The sequence below is a fragment of the Lithobates pipiens genome, unplaced genomic scaffold, assembly GCF_037356315.1.
Source record: "Lithobates pipiens isolate NorthernLeopardFrog02 unplaced genomic scaffold, aLitPip1_a1.2 Scaffold_19, whole genome shotgun sequence".
Classification (NCBI taxonomy): Eukaryota; Metazoa; Chordata; class Amphibia; order Anura; family Ranidae; genus Lithobates; species Lithobates pipiens.
In genome coordinates this window covers 332382714-332402461 of record NW_027507764.1, presented here as the reverse complement: position 1 = coordinate 332402461, position 19748 = coordinate 332382714, and the positions used below count along the sequence as shown (strand labels likewise).

The 19748-nt window shown below is 42.5% G+C and overlaps 1 protein-coding gene across 1 annotated transcript in view; it reads left to right on the top strand.

Moving 5' to 3' along the window:
* The window catches only part of PIGN (phosphatidylinositol glycan anchor biosynthesis class N), a 618025-nt gene that overhangs the window by 39633 nt on the left and 558644 nt on the right, over positions 1-19748 (top strand). The window contains exons 4-6 of the mRNA XM_077492054.1: positions 3614-3712; positions 9098-9204; positions 12036-12160. Of these exons, the coding sequence (XP_077348180.1) occupies positions 3614-3712; positions 9098-9204; positions 12036-12160 (331 nt within the window). The remainder of the gene's footprint in view (positions 1-3613; positions 3713-9097; positions 9205-12035; positions 12161-19748) is intronic.

Sequence of the window (19748 nt, the reverse complement as noted above, 5' to 3'; positions counted from 1 at the left end):
CAGTTCACACTGCCCTATGCGGACGGCTGGGAGTGTCAATGTTATGTTAATGACACCCCCAGATCCGTCCGCATATCGCAGTGCGATCTGCCGACTCGCACAGGAATCGGATCGCATGGTGTGAACCCCCATGCGATCCGATTCTGTTGCGGACCAAAAAAAGGGTCCCGTGCGAGTTTGCTGCGGGAGCGCTGCGAATTCAGCCATACTATCTGTATGGCTGAACTCGCATCGCTACGGAGATCTGATGTTATTTGCGGTGCGAATCACATCCGGATCTCCCCCCGCAGCAGTGTGAACCCAGCCTCAAGGGAACAGGATATTTTTTTACATTTTTTTTAGGGTTACTTTAAAACACTTTAACACTTTAAATTACTGTGCAGAGCTGCTAAGCAAGCAGTACAACCTGCAAACTATACATCGAAACAAAGTTTTTAAAACATTAGATTATCTTTACATGAAGATGCGTAACTAAAATTTACATTTAGGATGGATTGGACTCTTAATCCATTTGGCTTAATCCATGTGAGAAAATGTGTATTTTGCATCGTTATTTTTCTATCTTTGTTTAGGTGCATTATATAACACTATTAAAAGTAAGCATATTGACAAATATGTCATATCATGAGCAGCGTTGAGAACTAGGCACAGAAAAGGAATCAATAATGTTGGTTTTCCAAGTGTTTCGGATAAGTTAAACAATGTAGAAGTAGCTATGAACATTTTTAATTTTATCATCGGGGATATAGTGGTGTGTAAAGGAAAGGAATAAGAGGGAATTTGCCCATTTTTCTTGGTTGCCTTTATATAGTTTTCTCGTATTTCTCTCGACATATTATCAATATGCTTAACATATTGTGTCATAGGCAGTTATACAGATTGAAGCAATGTGAGGACTTCTGCTGAGTTTGCCGAGTTAGCTGTCAGCATGGATCTATTTTTTCTTTGGTATTTTTTTGTACTCAGGATTACTTTTTAAAGTAAAATTAAACACAATCACTCTTTATAGATTGTAAAGTGGAACTAATTGATGGCAGGTAGGCTTCTATTGAATATTGCAGAAGAGCCTCAATATGTCTCCTCTGCAATAGAAATTCATTTTCTGCCTTCCAGTATTGTTTCTCCTGCATGCACAGCTCCCTGTACGTTCTTGGTTCTTACCAGGATGAATTTACTCCCGTGTGCATGACTAGTAGTTTCACCAAGAAGCCTGGGCAAAGATGTTAGTTAGGGAGTTTGCCAACAGTACATTGCTTGAGGATAGTTAAATACAGTGGACTTAAGTTCTGCTTTAAAATGTTAATGTGTTTTCAAATGTTGTTTTGTATCTTTTGAAATGGTGAGCTTTCACTAAAATAGTACTTAGTAATCCTACCCTAAAAGGTCCTTGTTCAGGCACTTGAACCTGTTATGGTGCTGTATGTCATCTGGTAAGGATCTAGATCAGGGGTATTGAATTACAAATCATGAAATCCAATCAGTAACATTTTCTTCTAGCCAAGGTCCGACTCATATGTTTGACTCTCAATGGCACCTCTGCACAATTGGCAAATGTGGTACATTTTTGCAAGTGCCATATCACATGATGGCAGAGTACCATGTAACTTGGTACGGCGCAGTAAAAAAAATGGATCAGGGACTTATTTTTTTGTGTTCTGCTTATAAAGCAGCCCACTGAAATAAATGGGCCACCTACATGCAGAACGCAGTACACAATAATGTGAACCTAGCCTCAGATCCTTCACATCACAATCCTTTTATTATATCAGTGTTCTCAGTCCCCCCTGCACATCATCCCCCTTTTCACATTGCAATCCCCAGTCCCCTTCACATTCTTGTCCTCACCCCCTTTTATAGTACCCCTCCTTCACATTGCAGTCCCCAGTCCCCCTTCACACTCCTGTCTTAACCCCCTTTATAGTAACCCTCCTTCACATTGCAGTTCCCCAGCCCCCCTTCACATTCCTGTCTGCACCCCCATCACAAAACTGTCTTCACCCTCTTTATAGCACCCCCCTTTATAGGACCCCCCTTCACATTCCTGTCCTCATCCCCTTTATAGCAACCCCCATCACATAACTGTCCTTACCCATTTTATAGCACCCCCCTTCACATTCCAGTCCCCAGCCCCCCCTTTACATTCCTGCCCTCACTTCTTTTATAGCAGCCCCCTTCACATTCCTGTGCTCACCCTATTTTTTTAGAACCCCCTTCACACTTCAGTCCCCAGCCCCCCTTCACATTCCTGTCTTCACCCCATTTGTAGAATTCCCATCACCCTTCATATCACTCCTTTCTCATTCCTGTCCTTCCTCCCTTTTATATCACCCCTTATTCATATTACAGTTTCTGATCCCCCCTTTATATCACACCTGGCTTCCTCTGTCCTTTATAACAATAACAGTGCCTTCTTCCCTATCCTACCTTACACATGGCGGAGGGTAGGATTCACTGCAGCAAAGGGATGGATGGAGGATGGGACCTGCTCCAGTTAACTGATTGGTTGTTAGAATGCATGGCGGTTCTAGCAACCAATCAGTTAACTGGGCCAGCCCTCACCCTCCGTGCATCGATGTGCTGCTCTTCCGATGTCAGATCTGTAAAGACAACAGAGCTAGCGGGGGTGGCTAAAGGGGGGAAAAAGCAAATCCTAAATGGCATGACGGCAGCGGGGCCAGACGGAACATTGAGTCGGTCTGGACTTGGCCCGTGGCCCGCTATTTAGTGATGCCGGGTCTAGATCTTCTTAAAGGGGTTCATTTATCATAAACTGTTATTCTTTCAGGTTAGGTTCAGATCTCATTAGTGCAGTAATGCACACACATTTGTGCATGTTACATTAAGGCAGCTTATTCATTTTTAATTGGGCTGCCAATACAGTACATCTAAAACCACACCAATGCATTTACTGTGTAATTGCACACTGCAATAAAGCATGTGAGAATTTAATCCCAGCATTGGGGTTCTGTATCTGTTTTCCTGCCGCAGAGATTTGCCTCTGACGTGGCAGTAGTAGGGCAGTTTCACTGAAAGTGAGAAATCCAATTCGGAGAATTGGAGTCCCTCGTGATGGTTGTGGCAGGTGGGCATACAATCTCAAGTAAAAATGTCAAATACTTTAATGCCTGAATCATATTAGAAGCAAGCATAGAATGTATTCCACTAGCATTAGCACCAAACTGAAATATCAGCTTTGGATAGACAGACTCTTTAAAGTGAAAGTCCTCTCTAAGTTAGGTATATTCATTGTAATGATTTTAGCAATGTGCAGAATTGTACCTGTTAGTATTCTGTGCATAATGACACATGCATTCTAATTACTATCTTATTGTTGAGTGCTAAGTCGGATGATCTGCTTGCTGTGATCCCATGATTAGGACTGTAATGGTAGAAAAACTAGAAAAAAAAGCTAGTAATGAATTATGTTAGCAGGATATTACACCCCGTTTCTACATACAAGTTACGTAGTTGCTGATTTTGTGCGGGACACAGGCTAATGTAGTCCATTTTGTTTATTGTATGATTTGAATAGTCATTTTTTAGAGTATTAATTTGTAAGCTGAATAAACAGCTTTAATTTATTTTTAGGTAAGTGTTTATGTCTTCTCTCTAGGTTGGAAGGAAAACCCAGTTGAATTTGATTCTGTTTTTAATGAAAGTAAATACACATGGAGCTGGGGCAGCCCTGATATTTTACCCATGTTTGCAAAAGGTATGTGTAATTGTATGGATGAAGGTAACCATGATACAAATCTCTTATTTCACATATTGTCCAAATAATTTTTTTTCCTGAAGAAGCAAATCAAATTTAATGCTGGTTTGTGATGGCACCACATAACCTTCCTGTATAGGTTTTGGATTGCGGGAGAAAACTGGATCATGTCGAAAAATCCTTTGTAGACGTGGGGAAACATAATCAAAGTGCCATACTGTTAAAGAGAATCCTACTTCAAAATGCAGGTTTTTGCTTATTATTTAGATACCCCTGCATCCCTTGTAGAAACACTGCATTAAAAAGAAAAATCAAACGCGGAGAACAGCTACACTGTACAGTTTGGGGTTGGGATTTCCAGAGAATAGGGGAGGCTCTGGATAAGTCCTGGATGCGAGCATGAGAGGAGGTGACAAGGGAGCTTAAAATCAGGGGCTCTTGGGAGGAGCAAAGTGGACAGTTTAGTTTATATTTTGATATGAGTTTGCTGATGTAGCTGGGGGCAGAGTTGTGGATGGCTTTGTAAATTGATGTTAATATTTTGAATGTTAGCAGAGAGGGCTGGCAGACACTAAGTGATTGACAAGGTGGATGAGATCGGCAGCCAAGATAGACTCAAGGGGAGATGTACCCTGTGTAGAGGTAGGCCAATAAGGAAATAGTTGCAATGGTCGAGGCGAGAGATAACCAGGGATTAAATTAGTAGTTTGGTGTTGCCATTGGTTAAGAAATAGTGTATTTTGGAAATGGTGGAAAAGGCAGTAAGATTTCATGTGAAGTTGAGAGGAAAGGTCAGGCTCCAGGATAACACCTATCTTCCTGGTATGAGGGGAAGGAAAGATAGTTGTGATACTGATCTTGATAGAAAAGGTGGGGGAGGGATCATGGGAAAGGGCAAGTAATATGAGCTCAGTTTTGGAAAGACTGAATTTTAGGAAGTAGTTTGACATTCGTGCTGATATGTTGGTTAGTAGATTAGTGATGCATATGGAGATTGAATGGGTGAGCTGAGGAGCAGAGATATAGATTTGGGCGTTGTCAGCATAGAGGTGGTATTGGAAGCATGTGAGGTTGTCAACTGACCAAGGGAAAAAGTATAGCTGGAGACTAGGGGTCCAAGGACAGATCCTTTGGGGACCTCTAAGGAAAGTGAAATAGGAGAGGAGGTAGTAGAGTTGTTGGTTACACTAAAGGAGCTTTTAGATAAGTAGGAGGAGAACAAGGAAAGAGCAGAGTCTTGGAGGCCAAGGCAGCAGAATTTTTTGAGAGAGCGGGTTGCCAGCTGTGTTGAAGGAAGCAGAAAGGTCTGTACAGGGTGCCAGGGTGGGTTTTGGGTTGGAGATGAGTGTCCCCGTTGTTTGGGTTGTGGTCTCTTTAAGGGGGGCAAACAGAGGAGTGGAAGTACTCAGGAATCTCCCCCATGGTGATCTGAGAGAGGGAAAACTGATTTTCAGTTCACACAGGATTATTAGATTCTAATGTAGGACTCAGAATCAAGAGACTTTGAGAGATTTTTGGGTGGGAAAGAGCCACTAACCCTGATAATGGGTAGTCTGAAAGTGTTAACCCACCTGCGAGGGAGGGGCTGTATAGGGCAGGAAGCAGTCAGCAGGTGGTCACGAGGTGTGGTGTAAGAAGGAGCTCTGTACTGCTTAGGTTACTGAGACACTGCTGAGCTCTGGTGACTTAACTTTGGGCCCTATGATACGGCACTGCATCGCTTTAACTGACAATTGCGCGGTCGTGTCTTTTTTTTCCTCCACAAATAAAACTTTCTTTTGGTGGTATTTGATCATCTCTGCGGTTTTTATTTTTTGCGCTATAACCAAAAAAAAAAAAGCGACAATTTTGAAAAAACTAAATAATTTTTACTTTTTCCTATAATAAATATCCCCAATTTATTTTAAAAAAAAAGCAAATTCCTTCCTCAGTTTAGGCCAATATGTATTCTTCTACATATTTTTGGTAGTAAAAATCGCAGTAAGCGTATATTGATTGGTTTGCGCAAAAGTTATAGCATCTACAAAATAGGGGAAAGATTTATGGCATTTTTATTTATTTATTTTTACTAGTAATGGTGGTGATCAGTGATTTTTTTTTATTGGGACTGCGACATTATGGTAGACAGATTGGACACTTTTGACACATTTTTGGGACCATTGGCATTCATACAGCCATCAGTGCTATAAAAAATCCACTGCTTACTGTGTAAATGTCACTGGCAGGGAAGGGGTTAACACTAGGGGGCAATCAAAGGGTTCACTATGTTCCCTAGGGAGTGATTCTAACTGTGGGGGGAAGGGACTGAGTGGGTGAGGAGAGCAATCATTGTTCATACTTAGTATGAACAACAGATTACTCTCCTCACCCCTGACAGCATGGAGATCTGTTTGTTTAAATAGACAGATCTCTGTTCTTTCTATGTGCGGAGTGATCACGGGTGGCCAGCGGTCATCGCGACTGCCGGGCACGTGCATCGGCTCCAGCGTCGCAGCTCCAGCGTCGCAGCGCATGCGCACGCTCCCTAATGGCCAAAAGGCGTACCGACGTACAGTTACATCGGTTCGCCCAGGGGAGCCAACCTGCCACAGTACAACTGCGGCTGCTTGTCGGGAAAGGGTTAAACATGATTAAAAAAAACAACATCGTTGACATACACTTTAAAAACAACATGATTAGACCTATACAGCACTCTCACCACCTACATAACCAAATATTACCATAGTACTAGGATGAAATGATTCAGTTTAGGGGATAGTATTGGAAAAGAAGATAGTTGGTGGCAGAGGCGTAATGGAGAAACTCTACACGTTGTCTGCCTTTAAGCACTTCTTCAGGAGCTTGCAATCTAATGTGCTTAAAAATAAGTACAAAAAAATAAATATATATATATATATATATATCAGTAGCAAGCATGTCATCTGTGTACATCCCCACCCATAGACAGCCAGGCAAAGCAGCACACAACCGCACGGGAGCAGAACCTAGCTGCAGGGGCGTATATAACTTTGGGTTCTAATTCTGTGTGTGGCGAGGAGAGCAATTGCATCTGGTAAAGATGAGAGTGAGCTGTTGTAGACAGAGGTGGTCTGGGCAGGACATGGGTGAAATTTTGTTGTAGAGGTCATCAGTAGCAGAATAGAGAGGAGAAGGGTTGAAGTGGTGAAAGTATCTATGGCTAACTGTTTGCTGGTTCACGAGATAGAAGGTTGAGACAGGTTGAGTATATACTGAAAGTTGTGATCCGAGAGAAAAAACAGGGGTGTTCGGGAGGCTGCAAGGAGTGCAGAGTCGGGAGAAAACAGGGTTAAGCTTGTTTATACTGTATACTAAACCTAATTGCAGTGCAGCGCTCAGTGTTTTACTGGCAGTTTATAAGCACCTCAGTTTGAAAAGGGCGTTAGGATTACCAGCATTCATAAAGTGAAGGTAGTGCTGCGCTATGAACCTAAATACTGTGCGTAATAAAGTGCAAGGTGCTCAATGAAAGATATGGTTGAAAGAGGCAATGTTCAACGGTCATTATATATCCAATCCTAGGCAGTATAAAAACGTGTTGCATGCCCTGCAATTTCTTTGGATAAAACAATAAAAGTGTATCAATAAGACAATAAAAGTATTTCAAACACTCAAATGTTTCTTAGCACAGTGATAGTAAATATATCCATACTGTGTGCTAATGCAGTGAAAAAAACAGTGCTCAAAAGAAGGTGCACTACAACTGCAATAAATCCCGAAGGAATAGGTAAAATCCTAAACGGCATATAAAAGCATACAAAAAAGTTTCCTCCATATAGGTATATGCTGCAAATTTTCTTCTAGGTGAAGGCAAAAAAGATAAGTAGTGTCCATATAAAGTGCAAGGTAAGTAAGTGGCTGTATATTAGTAGTGTCAGCATAAAATGACAAAGTGCTGGTGACAATCCTCTGGCATAAAGTGCTGATGATAGGTGACTTCCTGGTTCCTGTGCAGAGTAATGTATAGATGTACTCTTACCTTACCGCTGTAGGTATATCTCAATGTGTTTCTTGGCAGCCTCCCAGTATGGCGTATTCGGCTCCACTGTTGTGTGTCTCTAGTCAGGAATCAGAGTCCCACTATTGTCCCTGGTGTGTGCGCATCCAATGAACCTTGCAATGGGGTGTGTGGGGGATGTAAAGAGGGATTCACAATAGTGTAGTATTTCCAAATTTTATTGACAAAATAGTAAAAGTAAAATCAAGGTACTCACAATAAGAAACATCAAACAGGCATATAACAAACGATTTGCGAGCCAGCCCACGTCACTTCTGGTGCCTCGTGTTCGTCACTGTCACATGACTTCATCAAAACTTTTTTGTATGCCGTTTAGGATTTTACCTATTCCTTCGAGATTTATTGCAATTGTAGTGCACCTTCTTTTGAGCACTGTTTTTTTCACTGCATTTGCACACCACATGGATATATATCCTATCACTGTTCTATGAAGAATCATTTGAGTGTTTGAAATACTTTTATTGTCTTATTGATACACTTGTTTTATCCGAAGAAATCGCAGGGCATGTGACATGTTTTTATACTGCCTAGGATTGAATATATATTGATCTTTCAACCATATCTTTCATTGAGCACCTTGCACTTTATTATGCACAGTATTTAGGTTCTAAGCGCAGCACTACCTTCGCTTTATATATTTTCTGGGTTCTGATATTTCCTTCAGTGTTGCAGCATATTGTTAAAAAATGTACACATTTAGTAGCGCGGGAATATCATTGTATTATATTACCAGCATACAGATTGATTTTGTGCATATCATTTTCTGATATTTGATTTATGGTTTGGGGATAGAAAAAACTGTATTATAGTGGACATTAGGTTTAATATATGTTCAGTCTGTAGTGTGTGGGAACACGTTATATTGCAAGAAGCGAAAAGGTAGTGATTTGGATACAATATTTAGAACATTACGTAAGAGTTATTTGCTTCATAAAAGGTCAAGCTTGTTGCTTTCAGTGTGTATTCATTGTGTCAGGTTGAAAGATGAGATTAGTTTGTGAAGTTTAGTAGTAGACAGTGTGGTAGCATTAACAGCAGTGTTGAAGTCACCTAGAATGATGGTGGGTATTTCAAGAGAAAAAGGAGAGCATGTATTGTAGCTAAGCAGAGACGTCATCATGGAAGAGAGCAATAAAGATGAGGGTGAAGGAAGAACTTGGAAAGTACTTTGTACTGCTAGGATTCCAGCTCCATCCCCTTTTTATCCTCTGAGCCTGGGTGTGTAAGTCCAGTGGAGGTCAGCAGCTGAAGAGGCAGAGTCATTATATTGTAGTTTTCTTGTTTTCTGGAAATCTTTCAGTCGTATTGTAACAATTTAAGTTGACAGCTTGTGATAAATGTATTTTCAGGTGCCAGTGGAGATCATGTATTTACACATTGTTACTCCGCATCGAGTGAGGACTTTGCATCTGAAGATGCTACAGAACTGGACACTTGGGTATTTGACAATGTGAAGGCGAGTGACAAATTAAGCCATATGTTGTTATTAAAAAAAACTCAAGATACACTATCAATGACCTCCCGATTAGTATATCATCCCAGCGCTCAAACTCCCCCTCCCCCCAGCTGCCACTTAAAAAATTAAATATATCTCTCAGAAGGTGAAAAAAGCAAACCTACCACTTACAATGCAAAAAACACCTTGTGGCGCTGTAAAAACTACACACTGTTAAATAGCAGTGTACTATGATAACCAAAACTACACAACGTGAAAATTATAAACACATGTGCATAAATAAATATAATCAACAATAAAGTAAATAGTGATTAAATAGCGAAAAAATGCAATCAAAAAAATAATCGCACAAAAGTGATATAGTGAATATGTGACAAAACATAAATATAGAGAATGAACACAATGACAATTAGTGCTCTAATAGAAATGTGCAGTTCCAAAATAAATTAAATTAAATTGATCTTCAATCAAATACAATCATTGAGGAGCAATAACTGTAATGATGGCAATGGAGAACACACAAGTTGAAGCACTGGATATCACTATCTGGCGCTGTTTTCAAATTGGGTTGTCTGCTGTCAGGTACCACACAGATACCTTGTGTAGAGACGGTGCTATTTGATATGAACTTAGCTTGCTTCCAGTGTACTCACCAATGCCTATGAGTGAAGGATCTTTGAATTGACCAGTGGAATGTCTATTTGAAGTGCTCGTTTTTAATTGGATCCATGTGAGTGTGATTTTGATCGAACGTTTTATTGAGATTAAAAATAGTTTTGCAATGTTGCACTATGGGAAGTTTCTTTTGTCTCCCTGAGGTAACTCTGAGATATTAAGTGATTATCCTCTGCTGCGAGGTTTTCACAAGAAGTGGCTGGAGAAATAGTCATCATCTGTATACACTATAAGCGTTTTTTGCCCGACACGAGAGTGCTGGGCAATACTGCTGGTGGGTGTTCTAGACAAGGGGGGCGCTGGCGCCGGGGGTGCGGTGGAGGCTCTGCGGTTTATGGACACTTGGGTACAGAACTTTCACTGGAAAATGAATTCTTCTTCTTCTTCTTTTTTGAACTATTGCCATCATTACAGTTATTGCTCCTCAATGATTGTATTTGATTGAAGATCAATTTAATTTAATTTATTTTGGAACTGCACATTTCTATTAGAGCACTAATTGTCATTGTGTTCATTCTCTAAATTTATGTTTTGTCACATATTCACTGTATCACTTTTGTGCGATTATTTTTTTGATTGCATTTTTTCGCTATTTAATCACTATTTACTTTATTGTTGATTATATTTATTTATGCACATGTGTTTATAATTTTCACGTTGTGTAGTTTTGGTTATCATAGTACACTGCTATTTAACAGTGTGTAGTTTTTACAGCGCCACAAGGTGTTTTTTGCATTGTAAGTGGTAGGTTTGCTTTTTTCACCTTCTGAGAGACATATGTTGTTATTACTGTTAATATTTGGTTCGATAGACAAGCTCTGTGTCAGTTTTCATAGCTGAAAAAGAGATATAATTGCTAAACATATGAAAGATTTCTTTACAAAAAGTGGTTACCAGTATTGGTGGATTAGATTACTAGGTAAATACTCTGGTAGAAATAAACCTACAAAATTGCAAAATAGTAAAAAGGATTTAGTTGTGCTTTATAAATAATACGTCATGATTTTTTGTTTTAACCTTTATTAATGTGGTTCTGAAGGCTCAAGGTTTTTTTTACCTTAAACGATTGTAAAGGTAAAATAATAAAAAATAAAAAAAAATAGCAAACATGTCTATACTTACCTGCTCTGTGCCAAGCCGCTTCCCATTGGGGCACTCATGCATGCTCACACCCGAGCCCCGCTTCTGCGTCCATTGACACAGACAGCAGGACTTGGCCCTGCTTCCTGCACCCTTGTCACTTGCTCTGATTGACTGCACTGTGCCCCGGCAAAGCCAGCAAGACCCAGAAGTGAGGGGAGAGAAGAGCTGCAGACGTGCATGGCGCCTGATCAAATGAGGGCTCAGGAAAGTTAAAAGGGGGAGGGAGGATGCTGACACATAAACATTTTTTACCTTAACGTGAGGAATGCATTAAGGTAAAAAAATGTTTAGGCTTTACGACCACTTTAATGCATTATATGCATTAAGGTAAAAAAACAGTAATTTGCACAAGAGCAGCGGCTCTCCCAGGTCTCTCTCTCATCATTGGCTCAGACAGCAGGAGGTGTTGGCTCACAGCCAGTGAGCCAATGAGAAGAAAGTGGAGTGTGGGGCCAAGCTGCGATTTGTGTGTGAATGAACACACAGATCGTGGCTCAGGAGCAAGCCTGCTTGAGTGCCCCATAGCAAGAGGCTTGCTATTGATGGAAACTCAGTAGGTGGGAGGAGCCAGGACTGCTGGTGGGGCACCCAAAAACAAGAGGATTGGGGCTGCACAGAGCAGGTAAGTATAAAATGTTTGTTATTGGAAAAAAATAACGTTTTCTTTAGAATCTCTTTAAGGCTGCATTCATTATTACATGTCTTATGTAGTAATGAATGCAGCCTTAAAGAGATTCTAAAGAAAAAGTTTTTTTTTTTTTCCTTTTTTTTTTTTTTTTTTTTTTTTAATAATATGCCTTATTTTCACAAGATTTACTGAAATTAATAATTGCTCCTGATGTAGTACTAAATATGGCATCATTGGTTATGACGAATGTCCTGTTATTGTGTTTTGATATTGTTTATTGTTATTGCTTAAATAGTTGGTCATGCAGTTTGTTGGAATTCTATGTAATGATGAACTACAAGGTTTGTGTAATAATGCAATATATTATCAATGTTTGTGTTTTTAGAATTTCTTCAGGTCTGCCCACAACAACCAAACACTATTCGATAAACTAAATGAAGAAGGAGTAGTGTTTTTTCTTCATCTGCTTGGTCTAGATACCAATGGACATGCTCATAGGCCGGGTTCCAGGTGTGTACCCTAAATTGTTCTTGGGTAGAGGGACTACAGAAGGACGGTGGTCATGGTATCATAATTGCTAATCCTCAGATTTAATTCTGTACCTAACACATTGGCACTTTTGTTTTCACCCCAATATCTGTTGTTTGACTTTCTAGTAAAATTTTTAACTTGCCAAAAGAAGAAATGCCAAAATGTCTGTCAGATGTTTTTGTGTTCGTATTATGTGGGCAACATAGGTTAAATTGTGCATTAGGGTTATCTATACATCCTATGGTAGCTGCTGTCACATAGAGACTATACACATTGCTTTGTGCTGATCCTCGATGATTGTCATCTGATATGGCGGATTTGGATCAGATGAGGCAACAATCTCATCCCTATTGGTACTAGAAAATATTCCCAGCTGAATGAGCAAGGAGCTCGCCATAAACTGGTAACTTTTTAACTGAACGTTGGTACAAAAACTCTCAGTACATTTAAGGACTTGACGAGTGTTATTCGAAAGTACTTCAAAATGAGATTTTGGAATGAATGGACTTTCCTGAAGGAACACCACATACACTGTTAGAAACTTGTTCGTTTGAGGAAAAATTCTTGATCTTGCTTCTTGGAATTTTGTCATCACTGCAGTTGAAATTGAATGGCGAATTGACCCCACTAACCTTTAGAAAATTACGAATATTCTTAAAATGAAACATTTGAAAAATGAAACCATTAAAAAAAAATTCTACTAGTGTATAGCCAGCTTTAGAAAACCTTGTATAATCAATATTGTTTTTCCCCCCAAAGTGGTATCTGGCTGCACCATTTAGGCTGGCCATATTATTTTAAACTTTTTTTCCAGTTAACCAGTTGGTTGAATGAAAAAAATGAGCCAATTTTCCCATCCACACATTCAATTTGGATGGGGGAATCCTCCCACTGTGCTATTGTATTCTGCTGATGGGGAACCTTCCCTTCTGGCAAAATATAATGATCAGTGTTGCCTACTATAGCCGGCAGTACAGATTGTTTGGGATAAACCCGCCAGACTCCCTATACACAAGTCGATTTATGGAGCGACTTGTGAACAACCAGCTAGCCCATTCAAGAATCAAAATTGTAGGCTGGACCGGCCAATATTTAAACCATGCATGTCTGGCTTTACTACTACACAATTAACAATGCTTGAGAGACCTATATGTTTTAATCAAAAATTTGGAAAATAAATGATTCCTTTGGTTGGAAGTCAACCTGCATGTCCAACTATCCTCTGTTGAATATGGCCACCTTTTTACCTGTGAGGGACATTTTTTCTTTCCAGATGTGCACCTTTTAGGTCTTATCATTTTTTTACAGCCTATGCAGAGAAAACTTCAGTGTAGGCTAAATCTTCTCCAGTGATATTTAGCAGCTCAATCACCCTACAAAAATCACTAGCAATAAATTTGTAGGAATAGTGATCAGTCCCTAAATGGAGAATAGAACACATTGATTCCTGTTGTGTAAACTACTCAAGAAGCATGCAGTAGAGACTTTAGATTAGTAGAGTAGTGACATTATAGGTTCAGTTTTTATTTGAAAAAAAAGCACTGATCCTCCTCTTCTTGGGTCTCGAGGCCCCTCCCTCCCTGCTTAGTGCCCCCATAGCAAGCAGCTTCCTATGGGGGCACCCGAGCAGGCTAGCTCCCAAGCCGCTGCTCTGTGTGTGCATACACAAAAGGGGCTCGGCTCCACCCCTGCTCTCTCCTCATTGGCTCACTAGCTGTGATTGACAATAGTAAGAGCCAATGAGGAGGGAGAGGCCAGAGAGAGCCGAGGCTCTTGTGCACATTGTTGGATCGGGATGGGGCTGGGGGATGACGACCGCTGCACACAGAAGGTTTTTTACCTTCATGCATAGAATACACAAAGGTAAAAAAACCTTGAGTCTTTACAACCACTTTAACTAACATGATCTTACAATGCTTGCAATGTTGCTTGAATTCTATACATTCTACGGCAATTTTAAATATGATTCAGCCAGTAGAAAAGATAGATTAATTCAGGATGGGGTCCTAGGCAAGGTAAGCAGCACAACACTGGCCCACCCATCCACTGGACTAACATTAATAAGACTGCAATAATCACAGAGAAACTGCTCTATTTGTATTGCCTATACTAGCATGGCATGTCTCATCAGTAAAGTCATGGGGTTATAAATAGCTGAACTACGCCATTACAACAAATGCAAACCCCTTGATTCAGTGCTAATGAATAACACAAAATCTAAAAGAATGGGAAGTAACATCTACTTTGCAGTTGCAGAATTAGTTCCAGTGCAGTTCCCAACCTGCAGTCATTGGTTTTGTGTTAAATCAGTCTGCTTCTCCTATAACTTGGTGTGACAGACTGTGATCTAGCTGTACATGGGTTTCCAGGTTCACCTATTGTAAGAATAGCTTTAGAAGGTAGTTTTCATGTGTGCTACATTTGGGTAGAAGCAGAAAGAATAGAGACATTTCAGTGATTTCGTTTGGCATAGCCCAGAGCTTTCTGAATGATATAAAACACGCTTGAGAGCCTGTTCACACAGGGGCAACTTTGGATCTGACTTCAGGTGGCCCCAAGTCACGCTTTTGAGAAAATCAATGTTAGTTAATGGAGCCGTCTTAATGTACGCTACAGCAGTTGCTCCGACTTCAAAAAAGGTTCCTGTACTACTTCAATCCGACTTCTAGGCGACTTGTGCACATTGATTTCAATGGAAGTCGCCTCCAAGTCTGATCTCCATCTGTATTGAAGCGACAATGTCACCTCTCTCACAGAATAATCAGCTCTCGAGGGGGAACTCCATGCCAAATTTTAAATAAAAAACCAGCATGAGTTCCCCTTCCAGGAGCATACCAGGCTCTTAGGTCTGGTATGGATTTTAAGGGGAACCCCCCTACGCCGAAAAAACGGCGTGGGGTTCCCCCCAAAATCCATACCAGACCCTTATCCGAGCACGTAGCCCGGCCGGTCAGGAAAGGGTGGGGACGAGTGAGCGCCCCCTCCCCCTCCTGAACTGTACTAGGCCGCATGCTCTCAACATGGGTGATGGGTGCTTTGGGGAAGGGGGCGCCCTGCGGCTCCCCCCACCCCAAAGCACCTTGTCCCCATGTTGATGAGGACAAGGGCCTCTTGGCTGTTGGTTGTCGGTGTCTGCGGGCGGGGGGCTTATCGGAATCCGGGAGCCCCCTTTAATAAGGGGGCCCCAGATCCTGCCCCCCACCCTATGTGAATGAGTATGGGGTACATCGTACCCCTACCCATTCACCTGGGGAAAAAGTGTCAATAAAAAAAAACACAGGTTTTTAAAGTAATTTATTAATTGGCTCCGGGTGTCTTCTTCTGACTTCGGGGGTCTTCTAAATTCTCCGCTCTGTTCGGCCTCTTCTTCCGGTGTCCGGCCTCTTCTCCCGCTCTCCGGTTCTTCTCCCGGCTCTTCCGATATCTTCTTCCAGCTCTTTTACTAGCGGAGGAGCCCAGTCTCCTCTGTCCTTCTTCCCTCTTCTCTCTTCGTTCTTCTATCTTCTTCCGACACGACACTCTCTTCCGCTGTAAAGGCTTGTGCGACGTGCGCGACGACTTATATATGTATGGGGCGTGGTCACCGGGTAATGTCACACAGTGACCCCGCCCCTTATGACATCACATTCCCAGCATGCCTCGAGACTTGACATCATAAGGGGAGGGGTCACTATGTGACATCACCCGGTGACCACTCCCCATACCTAATATAAGTCGCGGTGCATGTCGCACAAGCCATTACAGTGGAAGAGAACATGTGTCAACATCGAAAGAAGAGGGAAGAAGGACAGAGGAGACCAGGCTCCTCCGCTAGTAAAAGAGATGGAAGAAGAACTGGAGAGCGGGAGAAGAGGCCGGACACTGGGAGAAGAGGCCGAAGAGAGCTGAGAAGTTGGAAGAAGATCCCAGAGCTGATTATTATTATAAAATTACTTTAAAAACCTGTGTTTTTTTTTATTGACACTTTTTCCCCCCAGGTGAATGGGTAGGGGTACGTTGTACCCAATACTCAGTCACATAGGGTGGGGGGGCCCGGATCTGGGGGCCCCCTTATTAAAGGGGGCTCCTGGATTCTGATAAGCCCCCCGCCCGCAGACCCCGACAACCAACGGCCAGGGTTGTCAGGAAGAGGCCCTTGTCCTCATCAACATGGGGACAAGGGGCTTTTGGGGGCCGCAGGGCGCCCCCCTTCCCCAAAGCACCCACCCCCCCATGTTGAGGGCATGTGGCCTGGTAGGGTTCAAAAGGGGGGGGTGCTCCCTCGTTCCAACCCTCTTTCCTGACCGGCCAGGCTGCATGCTCGGATAAGGGTCTGGTATGGATTTTGGGGGGATTTTTGGCGTAAGGGGGTTCCCCTTAAAATCATTACCAGACCTAAGGGCCTGGTATGCTCCTGGAGGGGGAACCCATGCCGGTTTTTTATTTAAAATTTGACGTGGAGTTCCCCCTCGAGAGCTGATTATTCTCTGAGGCGACTTAAAGTCGTGTTGAAGTCGCTCCAAGTCGTGCTGTTATTCATACTCAAGTCGTGTCCAAGTTGCCTCCAAAAGTCTCGCTGGAAGTAGTGTTGCCCCTGTGTACTGGCACCCTGAGTGATGAGGCCTTCCATGTCTACCCATATCTTAATTGTTGGCTTTGGGGAGGGTTGGATCATTACATTTTCTCATTGGATATAAAATTGTGTCTTCTATTACCTACTGTAAGGGATCTTCCCGGGGTAGGGTGTGTTTGGACACAGTTCACAGCAGACTTGGAATTTATAAAGCAGATCTTGGCGTTTATTCGTGGTACAAACAGTCCAGCAAACAAAATATACAGCAACCCCGTGCTTTCTAAGTACAACAAAAATAAAAGTCCTAGCCCGGCTGGGCGCTTACTAACAGGTTCTGCTCACCTATCTGACACTTATGAACACAGCGTCTTTCGCCTGGATATCGCAGGGTGAGTTTTAGCTCCAGCAGTGGCTGTGCTTGCAGCTTCCTTCAACACACAGATTGTTCATTCCCTGGCTGAGAGCAACCACCTGCAGACCCTGCAGTGCTTTTAGCTTCCCAGGCTAATTAGGATCAAAGCTCACCTGATCCCAAACCCAGAACTGGATCGGGGGATGTGGAATGACAGGTCCCTCTACCAAACCTACCTGCCATTCCATATAAACCCAGGCCCGGCAAAATTAAATAACAACTCAGCAGCATATCGCTGCTGAGAAACTGATCCATCCTGGATTTACCATCTCACACTGTGTAGCAACCTAGGTGAGATGTACACCCCCTCGATCACTTCTCCAGTGACATGTCTACATATCCCCCCCCTCTTTTTCAGACCGGAGGGCTGAGCCTTTTGTCCCCACAGACAACTTACCCTTGACAATGCGTCAGCATTTGCCTGTAATTTCCCTGGCCTGTGTTCCACAGTGAAATTAAAGTTTTGTAGGGAGAGAAACCATCTAGTCACTCTTGCATTTCTCTCCTTGTTTAACTTCATCCATGTTAGGGGGGCATGGTCTGTCACCAACTTGAATTTCCTGCCTAGCAAGTAATACTTTAACGATTCTAGGGCCCACTTTACTGCCAAACATTCTCGCTCCACAATGGCATAATTTTTCTCGGCCGGGGTTAGTTTTCTACTCAAGTACGTCACTGGATGCTCCTCACCATTCACTACTTGTGAGAGTACTGCACCTAAGCCTGTGTTAGAGGCATCTGTCTGGACCAGAAATTCTCGCCTGAAATCGGGGGTAACTAAGACAGGTGGTTGGCACAAGGCCGACTTAAGGCTTTGGAAAGCCTTCTCGGCCTCTGGGGTCCACGTGACCATTGCTGTCTTTCCGCCCTTTGTCAAGTCAGTTAGTGGAGCAGCAACTGAGGCAAAGTTTGGCACAAATCTACGGTAATACCCCGTAATACCCAGGAAAGCTCTAACCTGTTTCTTTGTCAGGGGTCTAGGCCAATTCTGTATTGCCTCAATTTTATTTAGCTGTGGCTTAATCAACCCTCTCCCAATAATGTAGCCTAGATATTTGGCCTCTTCTAGGGCTAGAGCACACTTCTCGGCATTTATGGTCAACCCCGCAACACTTATGGCATCCAACACGGCCTGTACCTTACAGAGGTGACTTTCCCAATCAGGGCTAAAAATGACCACATCATCGAGGTAGGCAGCTGAGTAATCACGATGTGGTCGCAGAATCAAGTCCATCAACCTCTGGAAAGTTGCAGGCGCTCCATGTAACCCGAATGGCATCACTACATACTGGAATAGCCCATCAGGGGTGGAGAATGCAGTTTTCTCTTTAGCCTCACCAGAAAGTGGAATCTGCCAGTAGCCCTTTGTGAGATCGAGGGTGGTTATGTACCTGGCGTTACCCAACTTCTCAATCAACTCATCTACCCTGGGCATAGGATACGCATCGAACTTGGAGATCTCATTCAACTTTCTGAAATCGTTACAGAACCTCCAAGTTCCATTGGGCTTTGGGATTAGCACAATTGGGCTGGACCATTCACTCTGTGACACCTCAATTACCCCCAGAGCAAGCATACGTTTTACCTCGGCAGATACGGCTTCCCTACGTGCCTCGGGTATCCTATAGGGCTTAAGGTTTACTCTGCTTCTAGGCTCAGTTTCAATGTGATGATGGATGAGGTGTGTACGCCCTGGGAGGTCAGAGAACTTGTTTTTTTTTTTCTGTAAAAATTCCTGAGCCTCCTGTTTCTGTGACACTGATAGAGTATCACCTACCTTGACTGGAGGGATTGGTGGTGACAAATTATTAACAGTATTTGTCGCCACCAAGGATTCCCTGTCTTTCCAGGGCTTGATCAAGTTTATGTGATAAACTTGGAAAGGCTTCCTTCTACCTGGTTGGTGCACCTTGTAGTTCACCTCACTGACCTTTTCAACAATTTCATAGGGACCTTGCCACTTCGCCAAGAATTTACTCTCAACAGTGGGGACTAGTATAAGGACCCTATCGCCTGGGTTGAATGTCCTGATTCTTGCGGACCGGTTGTAAATTCTACTTTGGGCCTCTTGAGCCCTCTGGAGGTGTTTCCTTACCAGGGGCATTACAGTGGCTATACGGTCCTGCATTTGTGCTACATGCTCAATAACACTCTTGTATGGGGTGGACTCATTCTCCCATGTCTCTTTTGCAATGTCTAGTAGACCCCTAGGGTGATGACCATAGACCAACTCGAATGGTGAGAACCCTGTGGACGCTTGGGGCACCTCCCTAATAGCAAACATGAGGTAGGGTAATAAATGATCCCAGTCACGCCCATCTTTTGCCACCACTTTCTTCAACATATGTTTCAAAGTTTTATTAAATCTCTCCACCAATCCGTCCGTCTGGGGGTGGTATACAGAGGTACGGATGTGTGAGATTTTAAATAGTCTGCATAATTCCTTCATTACTTTCGACATAAATGGCGTACCTTGGTCAGTTAGGATTTCTTTGGGGATCCCAGTCCTAGAGAACATATAAAACAACTCACGTGCAATTGTTTTAGATGCAGTGTTTCTTAAGGGTACAGCCTCAGGATAGCGGGTCGCATAATCCAGGACT